Below are 13,274 nucleotides of genomic sequence, written 5' to 3'. Positions count from 1 at the left end.
CCTTCACAGACGCTGCCTGACCAGCTGAGTTCACCAGCACTATGCGTTTTAATTGTAACTGCAAAATCAAAATCGCACCCTGGCCACTCCCCCTTCTCCTCTCGGGCAAAAGCTATGGAAGTGTGAAAACGCATAAAGATTCAGGGAGGTTACACAAAAAAGCTGGAGAAACTCAGCGGGTGCAGCAGCATCTATGGAGCGAAGGAAATAGGCAACGTTTCGGGCCGAAACCCTTCTTCAGACTCAGGGAGTTCAGGGAGTTTATTCACAGCTGCTATAGTATCAGGCAACTGGAACATCCTACCACAACTAGCGCGCAGTCCTGCGCTTCTGTACACCTAATTTGGAGAACCTATGACTTATTTGATTGGACTCTACTGGCTTTACCTTGTATTAAACGGTATTCCCGTTATCCTGCATCTGTACATTGTGAATGGCTCGACTCGCGTTATTCCCTTTATCCTGTATATGTACACTGTTGATGTCTTGATTGTAATCATGTAGAGTCTTTCTGCTGGCTGATTAGCATGCAACAAAGGCTTTTGGTCTGAAGAACGGTCTCGACCTGAAATGTCACCTATTCCTTTTTCTCCAGAGATGTTGCCTGACCCGCTGAGTTACGTGACCCGCTGTCTTTCTTCGGTAGAAACCGGCATCTGCAGTTCCTTCTCACACACTGCGCTTTCCACCGTACATGTGACAATAAACTAAACTGTGAGTTTTATGAATAGGTCATTCGGAGGTCCAGCGAGTTTAGCTTTGAAGCTGAATCAGAAGGAAAGCTGGAGATGAGCCGCTGCTCGGGAACGGGGCGGCGAGGCGAGGCGAGGTCAGCAAATGGCGGCGATGGTGATGAAGCCGTCTCTCCCCGTCGCCCGGCGACCAGCAGGCGCGCGCGGACCTGGCGTCACAAGTGCGCGCGGATGACGAGACGCACGTTGCCTGGCGATGGAAGGGGGAGGGGGAGCGGTAATCCGGCGGGCAGTGGGTGCCGGGTAATGGCGCGCATGTGTGCTGTGTGAAGTGTCCGGTAATGGCGGACAGAGCGAGAGGAGAATGGCGGAGAATGAGACGGAATTAAAGCCGCCGCCGCCGCCGCCATGTCTCCCGCACACAAGCGGTCTTTGATAACGTGGGTGGCGGGGTTGAGCTTCGCTTTATTGCTTTCCTTCTACATCTTGGGTTGGTACTTGCTGGGCCTGCTGGCCGTGGCATCCGTTTGGGTTTATTATTATTATTATTCTCCGCCAGGCGTAGTGGGCCTCAGGCCCGGGCCGCAATTTCATCCAAGTCGCATCAAGGCGTTGATTCTCGGGACGCGTTGGATCGAGGTGGTGCACAACAAATTAAACGGTGGGAGCAGTCAGTGGAAGGGGAGAGGTCGGAGTGCCAGAGGCAGGCCGCAGCATCCAGGCAAGACGTCGGGTAACAGCTGGAAGTGGGAGGTGAACTGCGAGGAGTACAAACCGCTGATGACAGCGAACGAGCGGAGTCCGGCCGACCTCATGATGGGCAGCTATCTGTCGACCGAAAACCCGGCGCAGACCACGTTCTGCAGTCAGGAAGTGAAAAGACGCTACAATCGGCCGAGTGCCCTCCCATCCCCAACCAGGAGATTGTCTTTCGGGTAAGAGTCCGGAGAGATTGAATTAGATAAGTTAATCATCTTGAAACCTCATATTGACCATAGACTCTTAATTGTTACTCTTTCGTGCTTCCATAAACATGAATCGGTTATACATCTTTATCATCCTTAATTCAATAAGTGAAAATGTTTACCTCTTATTTTATGCGTAACTTGGGAACATTTCAGTGGGTTGGCTGTAAATTTAAAAATCAAATGTGGAATAAAACTAGAAAAGGTGAGATGTGTATCGATTTCGAAAGAGAATGCAGTCCTGTACTTTGTTTATAATTCTTGTCAAATAGTTTCATTCGAATGTGTTACTGCACTTGTGGGAATTTCAAATCCTTTTATGCACCTGAATTTTTTTTTTAATTTGCTAACTGATTTAAAGAAATACTTGTGTAACATCTAGAACAAAGGTCGCATGTTCTGAAGCAGTTTACAGCCAATAGATGTGTTTGAAATTTCATACATGAGGTTTGGGGATATGAATATGAAGCCAAGCTGATCTGTTTTGGGAAAATCCAGCAGAATAGTATAGATGCTGGAAATCTGAAAATAAGAATGTGAAACATTGGAATTACTCTGGAGGCCAAACAGCATCTTCTGATGGAGGAATAGGTTTTTCATTGGCATTGAAAGATCATAATTTATAACGTCAAATGTTTGGATGTCAGTCGCGCTTTAGTCATTGTCACAGTAAATGACTCCCTTGGCCTTTAAAATAGTGCTATGAGATTCTTTACATACAACGGAGAGAATGAGTGGGTTCCCTGATGAATAATATCAAACAAGAGATTGTACTCGTTACATAGGATCTCTGCAGTGGCTGCCAGACTGGAATGTGTATGTCTTTGTACATTCTTCCAAAGTGAAGTATTTCTGAAGTGTAGTCACGTTATGAAATACATACGCTTTTTATCTCATAAGGGGGATTATTTGAGATTAACTCGACACTGTCAAAATACTTATAGTCTAGAAATGAAGAGCCATCTTAAAAAGGTGATATCTTAAAGGGATTGGGAATTTAATATGACCAGTGAACATAATAGTGGAGATCCTTGCTGGAGGCATATAATTGAATTACAGCAGTTTGTTAAAGTAAAGAACATTGGTTTCATCCCACATAAGACCTAGTTGTGCAGACCTAGTCTATAAATGACATACAGTGCCCTCCATAATGTTTGGGACAAAGACCCGTCATTTATTTAGTGGCCTCTGTGCTCCACAATTTGAGATTTGTAATAGAAAAAAATCAAATGTGGTTAAAGTGCACAAAGTCAGATTTTGTTAAAGGCCAGTTTTATACATTTTGGTTTCATCATGTAGAAATTACATGTGTGTTTATACATAGTTCCCCCCCATTCCAGGGCATCACAATGTGTGGCTTCACAAGTATTTGTAATTGCTCAGGTGTGTTTCATTGCCTCCTTAATGCAGGTATCAGAGAGCACCTAGTCTTTCTTCCAGTCTCCCTATCACCTTTGGAAACTTGTATTGCTGTTTATCAACATGAGGGCCAAAGTTGTGTCAATGAAAGTCAAAGAAGCCATTGTGAGACTGAGAAACAAGGATAAAACTGTTAGAGACACCAAACTCAAACATTATGGAGGGCACTGGAGGGCACTGTAGCAGCACAAGATGAAATGGAAAATCATGTATTGTGTCAGGACTGAGATTGTACTTAGTAGATTATTTTTCTTTTCGCTTATGATAGAATTTAATATATTGGAGATGATGTCTTCTTCATGAAGGACAAATCGTGAGCGGCAAATACGATCATTATATAAATAAATCCAAGGAAGAGTTATGGGAAATCTCTTCACTACATACAGAATTAACTGCTGTTGATGGTAGTTAAGGCCAAGAGTAATGGTGGATTTAAGATGAGGCTCAATAAACAAGGCAGAAAGGAATAAATAACTACACCTATGGAATGGGCAAAAACCTTTGTGAAGAAGAAACTGCAGAGTGCTGAATTGCCTGAGTCTGAGTGATACATTCAATAGAGGAAGGACCTCGTGTCATGTTAATATTTCCTAACAATCTCTTCTAGAAGTCACAAATTGTAATTCATTTGGAAATGGTGATGTGATTGAACATTTTGTTGTAGAATCACTTCTGTTTGCTGCTACTGCTAATATTTTAAAAATATTTCTGCCAGGAAATGTAGAAGGCAGAAATATAGAATAGTTGGAGCCTTTGGCAATTTTGTTACAATAAAACTTAATTTTATACTCCACCTCTTTCCAAAGGCATAATTTATATTGTTATTAAATTATATTGGTAATAAAGTCAGTGAGTACTAAGACGTTAAAATAATTTGGTTAACTATCTCACAATTAATTTGATATTTTAATTGTCTGGATTTTGTAGGAAAATATTGGTTGTTCTACATAAGTGTCAAAGGTTTGGAATTCTTGCAAGCTCGCGCATTCAGAAACATTCATAGTTGGCATTGAGGCAGCCAGTTATGCCAGTGTGCATCTTATTGGTCTTGGTTAATTTCAGCATTTCCTTGATAGAACCTCCCATATGATAACATTTACAGGGTTAAGGTTTTATACTTGTGGACTGGAATGGCATTTTGCAGGAAGATGACAATGAGCGAACCTTTAAAGCTATGTTCAGGATTTCCATGTCAGAAGTAAGTGGAGGTGATTCAACTCAAATGCTGGGAGATATGTCGCCTTCATTTGACAAAAATGATAATGGCCCTTTGGATGCAATGACCTGCTTGAACTGAAAGGACAGGTGATTCTCCATGCTATTTATTACCTTACCATGTAAGTTAAATAAAGTGGTAAGTAAAGACTCCTATTTCTCATTGCTTAAATGACAGGTTGCTTCGAAAAGGTAAATAGCAAAATATCCTTCACTCAAGCTATTATAAATCTTGGGTGCTACTTTATTGAACATTTTTGTTTCTTTTTATTTATTCACTGCAATTGTTATTATGATGAAAAAATCAATTGAATGATCTGAATTATTTCAACAAGATCTGTATGTGTATATATAAAGTAAGCATTAACCATCCTCTCTAAGTGGTTAACCAGCTGCAGCCTTCGTTTTCCATTGCAGTGAAACTGAGTGATTGAGGGCAAAATGTTTATGCACTGAAACCTGATTTGAGACTTTAAGAGATTGATTAGGAAATGGTTATTATATGTTAGATTTTTCACACTTTCACCATGAATCTGGCTTAGCATATTATTGGTACACTTGCAATTTTCAGTGGAGGTATGTGGAACTGATAACAACAGATGTGATTTTTGAGAGCATAAACAGAACTAAACTGTTAATTTGTTCACAGCTGCAGAAACACTTTCGCATCAATATCAAGCAAAGGTATAACTGGAGGTGTACAGCACTACTATTGAGATTTTCTTTTGAGTCGTGTATTAGATGTGATAGTTTGGTCTGAAGTGTCGGTAGTTCATATAGTAAAACATAACAGAAAAGATAATTCATTACACTACTCGCCTCATAATATTGTTTTGGTCACAGCTGTGATGTGTTGATAAAATCTTAATTGGTATAGTTAAATAATCTTGTCAGTTTGGCTTCAGCACAAAATAATTTTGCCCAGTTAATCACATGTTTGTCAGAAAAAGTCTCAATCACAACATTTTGCTCGATCATTTTAGGACTTCAGAAGTTCACAAACTTTTTTGCCGATGTAGTCCTCTGTCCCTTTACAACCTTGAGATGTATTAACATAGTGGCAGAAATATCAAATACTTTTGAGGAGCAATTGAGGTGCGAAAGAATAACAGCCAGTTTGTATAAAACAAGCTTTCACAATCAACATGTGATGATGACCATTGAGTGAAGAATAAATTTTATGGAAGCGAGCATTGATGCTTATACCAATGGAGAATGTATGGTTCTATTGATTACTGTTGTGCTGTTTGTATTAATTTAGAGATACAGCGCAGAAACAGGCCCTTTGGCCCATTGAGTCCACACCGACCAATGATCCCTTCGCACTTACACTATCCTACACACATTAAGGACAATTTACAATTTTACCAAGCCAATTAACCTACAAACCTGAACGTCTGGAGTGTGGGAGGAAACCGGAGATCCCGGAGAAAACCCACGCAGGTATGGGGAAAGTGTACAAGCTCCATACAGACAGCACCTGTAGTCTGGATTGAACCTGGGTCTCTGGCACTGTGAGACAGCAACTCTACCACTGTGCCAACGTGTCACCCTAAAATATTTGAGATATTTTGCAACTCATGAAATATCTCAAGTCTGCCAAAATCACTCCACAGCAGAGTTTAACCGTTGCATCTAAATTATTTTGTCTCCTCCAGGGAACATCAAGCTATGGTAAACAAATTCACAGTGACCCCTCGCCGTCGGTATCCTATCCATCAGCCCCAGTATTCAGTACCTGGAACCCTTCCAACAGTTCGATGGGATGGCTACCAGAAGAAAAATATTCTGTCCTCCAGAAACTCTATTATGGTACATAGTCCAGTGACTGTTAAAATTGCACGACCTGACGCAAGTATAATTCATTCACCACTGTAAGTAATACTGAGAACTATTTTACACAGTCAAAAATTTATTTGTACTTGTCCAGTTTATGTTGGATGATCAGAATGAGTGCACAAATTAACCAGTTAATTCTTGAGAAATAGAATACAGGTCTTTCCCAGGTAAGAAATGCCTGATTTATAGACAGCTGTAACATGAATGAGCTTTTGGTAAACTGTCAAGATGGATTAGCTGGTTGCTGCAGGTGTCTTCCATCATGTAGCAATTTGGTTCACGACAATGGAATTGCACATTTCTGCAAAGTCTAAATGGTTGAGCTGAACACCCAGGTTTAACTGTATGTTGCCCTTTGTCGGCCTATGTTTTTTAAATATTGTTCAGAGATCATATTTCCTATTTGCAAGCTGTTCTTAGGTTGCAAACAGTTGTGACCTAGGGGGGGACCTGTATTAGGTAGTTTATGATTTGTGGCTATGAAACAGAATACAATCTGTTTGGGGTGCATTTCCATCATAAATATTACAGATTTAGATAAAATAGCATATTTCATTCTGTGAGCAGCGTCTTTACAGTCTTACCTCTTCCGTGATTGGAATTAAATTGTTGTCCAAAATATGGTTTACAAACCTTCTTGTTCACATGACAAATTTTGTGGTAGAAATGGCACATTTAAATGTTAGGAACATCCTGACTGGTCTTAAATTTACCTCATTTTGTTTGTACTTTTTAATCTTCACATCACTTTTTGTGGAATCGCTTCTTGAATTTACCTTCTGTTCAAATTGTGATTTAAATGCTACAAATAAACAATAAATGTTATTGTTGTTGGTTCAGCGATAATGTTACCCATATTTCTTCAGACCACTCTTTGCAAAGACCAGAAGTAATACTACTTAGCAGATATTAGTCCATTTAAGGGAAGTGTTTTTATATAGATGATATGCATGCTGAGGTGCAAAATACAGTAGAGGCAATCTTATTGTGCCTGGTATGCTTTGGGAGTTGCATTTCAATTTTATTACACCTGACATTCTTTAGAAGTTGTGTTTCAGAAATATTCAGCACTACCATGTGACCAAGAATGCTATAACTGGTCTTCATACTTTGACTTTGCAGCAGAGGCCAATGTGTAAAACAGGATAGGTATTATGGCCAATGTCACCATTCCCCTCCAACCTTTTCTAACCTCTGGAGGGTAAGAAGTTTCCTCCAGGATTAACAATTGTCAGGTTCTGATGGAAGTTAATTGGTTTGAAATGAAACCGGAACATGTTTATGTTCAGAAAATGTTGAAATAAATTCTTCCCTTGTTCCTGCCTTCCCATCTAATTTTTCTAGTTGGATTGTTGCATGAAGTTCGGAGAAAAAATAACCAGGTGATAAACAAGTACTATATAGGAATTCACGTGGCAATAAAAGAAAATAGAATGGTGCTTTGCCATACATGGTTGATGGAGCTGTCAGTTGAAAGCTAAAATGAGGCCAAACATGATCTTTCACCCTATTCGGTGCAAAAGAGGGATGGTCAAATCTATGTCCTAACAGTGCCTGGAGTATTGAAGTTCAGTAAAACAGATGGAACCAAAATTTGTCAGAGGTCTGTAAATATGTGGGTTTATTATATTATCAAAGTAGGTAATTTGACCAGGTAGAAATGGCAAAAAAAAAGACAGATTTTCTCCATCTCTCAATCTTATAGGAAATGCTTCAGGATGTTGATCTAAAGTTGTTTTTTTTTGTGTGTTCATTCAATATTCATGAATGCTCTCACTGGTGGCCACAATGCTACTAACTTAGTGAATCATGCAAGTTGGATTGTATGTCATAAAGACTAACAAAGTCACAAAATGTTGGGGTGCAATTCTGAAGTCTGATGGAGCTCCACCATGTAACAAAATTATTCTGTCTTTTGCATTGCATGTATGTCAATTGACCCCTTTTGTTTATTTCATATACCCAAACAACCTGATTTAATCATAAAATGTCTTTGAAATGTAGCATGTAATATATAAAACTATTAGATAAGTACATTTTCTTGTGGTAGTAGTGGACATGTACTTTGTTCACTTCCCAGATTAGACCATATGATGTCCCCTGCTGTGTCTCCTTTGATTGACCCCTGCTCAAAAACAACTGTGCTTAATGCATTGAAAGAAAGTCGGAAGAGAATGGTGGAAGATGATCCTGAAAGATCTTTGATCTCTGAACATGAGAATAAGCGCAGGTGCGTTGGTTAGTTTGAGTGGCATATGGAATCTTGGAAAATAGGTTTTGGAATAATTATGTGAATGCTTGTGGCATGATATAAAGATACTATATTGAGAGGCGGCATTTTTAATCCATAAAACTGATGAATAACATGTAGACCTAGTGTCCTATTAATTTTGAACTTTCCTGTGATTCCCACCTTATAGTTTAAACGAACAGAGGTTCTGCTCCAATTTGTCTCAAAGATTTCAGTTTGAAGAAATTAAATGGGATTGCTTAACAAAATTAGATTTTCATGGCTGCTTAAACCTTTTGATATATTTCAGTTCCAGTCATGCCTTGCGTTGTTTGTCTAACTTTTTGCTTTTTATTTTGATTTCAGGCGTCACGACAGTAGTGGAAGTGGTCATTCGGCATTTGAACCCTTGTTGGCCAATGGAGCTCCAGCTTCATTAGTTCCAAAGTAAGTTTTTTAGTATGGGTGAAAGGATGATATGAAATAAACTGGGCCAGATAAATGTCCAGTGCGACCTATTACTGCTTCTGTGGGTATAATTTCAAAATGAGTTTTCAGATGTTTGAACGACATGTGTGGGTGCTGTGTTCCACTTGTATACAAATACTTTCATCTGAATATAACATAATTTATGCTGTTCCTATAACTATATGGTCAAAAGTATTTGGTGTTTGTGACAGTCATTTGATGGGGGTGGATTTAATCTCATTCTTTTGCTGGGCCAAATGCAGGTAAATGGAACCAGCTTAGATGTGCCATCTTGATTGGCATGGATGAGTTGGGCTGATTAGTCTATTTCCATTGCTGTATTACTCTATGCAGTTTGTGATACTGGGATTGAGCCTGGCTTCACAGACCTTTAAAATAGTTAGAGTACATTTATGTTTCTTGTTAATCTTGATCCATGTTAATGTTTTAGTTTTACCTTATAGCTGGAAGTTAGTTGTAATTTCTCCCCTGTGGTTAAGCAAAGTTATCGCTTTACACCCCATCGGTATGAACATTGACCTCCAAATTCAGATAGTCCTTGCTTCCTCCCTCCTTCCCCTCCCCCTTCCCAGCTCTCCCACAAGCCTAATGTCTCCAACTCTTCCTTCCTTTCTTTCTTTCTCCCCCCCCCCCCCCCCCCCCCCCCCCCCCCCCCCCCCCCCCCCCCCCCCCCCCCCATCAGTCTGAAGAAGGGTCTCGACCCGAAACTTTGCCTATTTTTTCTCTCCATAGATGCTGCCTCACTCGCTGAGTTTCTCCAGCATTTTTGTCTACCTTAGCTTTAAACTAAGCTTGTTGGAATGACTTTGTACTTTAATAGGAAAGTTCATTAATGATTTTTACTTTGGCTCATCAGGCAGTCAAATATTCCTCAGCCACCCACATTAAAAAGTAAGGCACAATTGTGAGAATAATGTATTTTAAGATTTTATGTTGGATATTTGAAATAAAGTGTTATAAAGCATCAATTACATTATGAAAACCAATGAGAAAAGACCAGATGGACCGCAGAAAGCATCCTATTGGGATACATGACAGCTTGGTTTGGCAACACCTCTACAGAAATTGCATGGAGTTGTGCATGTAGCCTAGTCCATAACAAGAATACTTCCCCCCTCACCCCCTCACCCCACTTCCATCGACACTATCTATACTGCATGCTGCCTTGGGGAAAGCATGCAACATAAACAAGTCATTCTTTCTTTTCCCCTCTCCTCTCAGGCAGAAGATACAAAAGCTTGAAAGGAACTGCTTCTTCATTGTTATCAGACTACTCAGTAATTCTCCCATAAACTTAGATACAGTCCCAATCTTCCAGCCTATCTCATTGTGGATCTTGCACTTTTTTAATCTGCACGTTCTCTGTAACAGTGCTATAACACTGTATACTGCACTCAGCTATTTTTCTCTTGTTCTACTTGTGTATAACTAATTGTATTCATGTATTGTATGATTTGAATGTTTTGCATGTAAACAAAGCTTTGTACTGTATCTCTTTCCACATGGCAATATTAATAAAATACATTGAAACATGCATTGTTTAGGACTTTGAGTTTACTAGCTGTCTTTGTTTAATTTTACTTTGTTTTCTAGACCTGGAACGCTAAAGAGAGGCACCAATTCCCAGTGTTCAGATGACCCCATCTCCAAGAGATCACGAACATCCTCCATTAGTTCATTGAACAGCATTTGTGTGGGTGGAAAACAGAGTTCTGTTCGCAATCCCATTTTCAGTTCTTACAGTTCCACCCGGGGACAAATCCAGGTTAGTGTAATTTAAATGATTAATGGGATGTGGGTGTTACAAAGGAGACTAGCATTTATTGTCCATTGTCTTTAAACTGAGTGGTTGGCTTGCAATTCTTTGAAATTTATTTAAAGTAATAATGTTTAAACCTCATCTGGATGTGACTGTTTCCATGTTTCTGCAAAGCTTTGCCACTGCAAATCAGAACTGTTTAGCTAATATTCAAATATTCTGCTTTCCTTTCTGTTCAAGATGAGAAATGGTTTTGAAACTGAGTCACCAGGTTGCATATGCTAGCCCCCATGTATTATAGGCTGCCACATCAGTGCAATACTGAGGAACTCCATTGTTTGAGGGTAAACAGAGGCATCTTTGGGTGGATGCATAGCAGTTCATGTCACCATAAAAAGGGACTTGCTTGATTGTGAACCAACATTTGTTTTTGTTTTTAGATAAAAGAAAATCAGCATCACATTTTTGCCAGTTACTGAACTTGTATCTGAATTAGTTGCCCTTTAGCCCACAGGCCTTCTTGAACACACTTGAGTAGTCCATTGGTGGTAAAGTTGTTTTATTCCCATAGGTATGCCTTCCCATTGTAATTTCCATCATGCTTGGAATACACTTTAAAACAAATCCCTTCTTCTTGATTCTTCCATGCTCCTATTTGCCAGCGTAAGCACCCAATGACCTATGCACTAATATTCTTATTTTCTTGTGTAGTGTGCTGAATATGCATTTTTTCCACGTATTGTAATGTTATCCAAGCAGGGCTCGAAATTAACGGTAGACCGGGTGCCAGAGCGAATGACGGGCCCGCACAGCAGTGGCGACGGCGGCTCCACCTCCTCCATCACCCCGCCCACCCTCAGAGCTGCTAATGCACCAACAGCGATAACCGCTTTCAAAACAAACCTTCTCGCACGTCGTGGCCGGGAGGGTTTGTTTTGAAAATCCCCCCCCCTTCCGCAGGGACGGCCAAGGCTCTCTCTCTCTTTTTTCTTTCTCCCCCCCCATTCATCCTGTACTGATCTCCCATTCATCCTGCACTGACACCCCCCCCCCCATATCCATTTATCCTGCACCGATTTCTCCCCCTTTCATCCTGTACTGATTCCCCCTCCATTATCCTGCACCCATTCCGTATCAGTATAGTTATTTAATGAGCAACATTCACAACTATTCATTGGATTTATCCAGCTTTTACTTCTATAGTCAATATACATCACAAATATACATTCCTCATATTGTATGTATTTACAATTATGATGGATGCTGTCTTTTTAAACTTCTGATCAAGGTATCCCTTGCTGCCGGCATAGTTGTAGCAGCATTGTCTGAAGACTATGATGAGAGTTTTACACGTTTGATTAAAATATGTGCATTATCAATATGTTGTAGGAATTTATAATGAAATTAACAATATGTTACAAAAACAACCCTAAGTTTAATTGCTCAGTTCCATTCATTTTTCTAAATGTGGATTGAAGCTTGAATTGGCCACGTTTTTCAGTGCAATATGAATGTTTTCTGAATAACTCTTTGCAAAAATAATTGGATTGAATTCTTCTGTCAACATTATAGGGCTTGAGGAACTATCTCTCTGCACGAAACACAACTCCACTCCCTAGCCCTGCATCTTCACGCTCTGAAACTCCTGAGAGATCAGGCAAGAAAATAAGGTAATAATAAGTTAAAATAATTATTCATTGAAATGTATCACTTGATGTGGCAACACTTCTTCATTCAAAGTTTCATTGAAGACACAAAGTGCTAGAGTAACTCAGCAGGTCGGGTAGCATCTCTGGAGAATATGGTTAGTTAATGTTTCTGGTTGAGATCCTCCTTCAGTGTGATATACAGCATTCACAAATCACTACCCAAAAAATTGAGATGAGGAATGAAATTCATTCTCATGGAGTGTGTGTAACCAAGTCCCCTTGCCACTCCCACACTGAGCTTTCTGTCCACAGCCGTCTCCATTACGTGAGGGTACATACAAACTGGAGAAATGCCACCTCTATTCTACTCCGGTAGCTGAACCCAACAGTGTGAACATTGAATTCCTCAATGTAGGTAATTACCAACATTAGATAAACATATCCTACCTCTTGCGCACCGCACCCACCCCACCCCCCCCCGAACATCTGCCTTATTTTCCCCTCTCTTCCATGGATGCGTACCTATTTCTCCCTTAGTTAAAATTCTAGCATCTACAGTTTCTTGTGAGTCCTTACGTTCACGGATGTAAAACACCCATATGGGTATTTGAGAGGGCAAAATGCAGATTGGTAGGTGTAAGCTGCTGATAATGTTTGTAACAGCAATGGGGAAAAAAAATAGAGGGTGAGTGGTGGTACCTTTTGAACAATGCAACAGAGCAGAACAATTAGGTAGGCTTTACTTACATTGAGGATATTGTTTTTAAAATGCAATCATGTTTGTTCATAGAGAGGAGGAAATACAAAGATCAAATTCCTCTACCCCAGTTAGAGTGGACAGGACAGAAAAAGACCAGGCGATCGAAGAAGGTAAGAAGTAAATGGAATACCATTTTGTAATATTTTGTTTAATTGCTGTAGAACGTGGGTTTCAGTACATGCCAAGAAATACTTACCAACAAAATATTTTGTTTGAAATATCAAATACTTTAAACATTTAGAACATTTGGCTATTGT

General features: G+C 39.8%; 1 protein-coding gene across 6 annotated transcripts in view; it reads left to right on the top strand.

Annotated features, from left to right (window-relative positions):
- Positions 1–985: 985 nt before the first annotated feature.
- Positions 986–13,274, top strand: part of pom121 (POM121 transmembrane nucleoporin) — a 43,661-nt gene continuing 31,372 nt past the window's right edge. For all 6 annotated transcript variants that reach the window (XM_055657948.1, XM_055657950.1, XM_055657949.1 and 3 more), the window contains exons 1-7: positions 986–1,627; positions 5,950–6,165; positions 8,211–8,360; positions 8,727–8,807; positions 10,443–10,614; positions 12,181–12,278; positions 13,048–13,127. In XM_055657948.1, coding sequence (XP_055513923.1) covers positions 1,101–1,627; positions 5,950–6,165; positions 8,211–8,360; positions 8,727–8,807; positions 10,443–10,614; positions 12,181–12,278; positions 13,048–13,127 — 1,324 coding nt within the window. In that variant the 5' untranslated portion in view covers positions 986–1,100. The remainder of the gene's footprint in view (positions 1,628–5,949; positions 6,166–8,210; positions 8,361–8,726; positions 8,808–10,442; positions 10,615–12,180; positions 12,279–13,047; positions 13,128–13,274) is intronic.

The sequence above is a fragment of the Leucoraja erinacea genome, chromosome 28 (genome assembly GCF_028641065.1).
Source record: "Leucoraja erinacea ecotype New England chromosome 28, Leri_hhj_1, whole genome shotgun sequence".
In the NCBI taxonomy this organism is placed as follows: domain Eukaryota; kingdom Metazoa; phylum Chordata; class Chondrichthyes; order Rajiformes; family Rajidae; genus Leucoraja; species Leucoraja erinaceus.
This window is presented reverse-complemented; position numbering and strand designations above follow the sequence as displayed.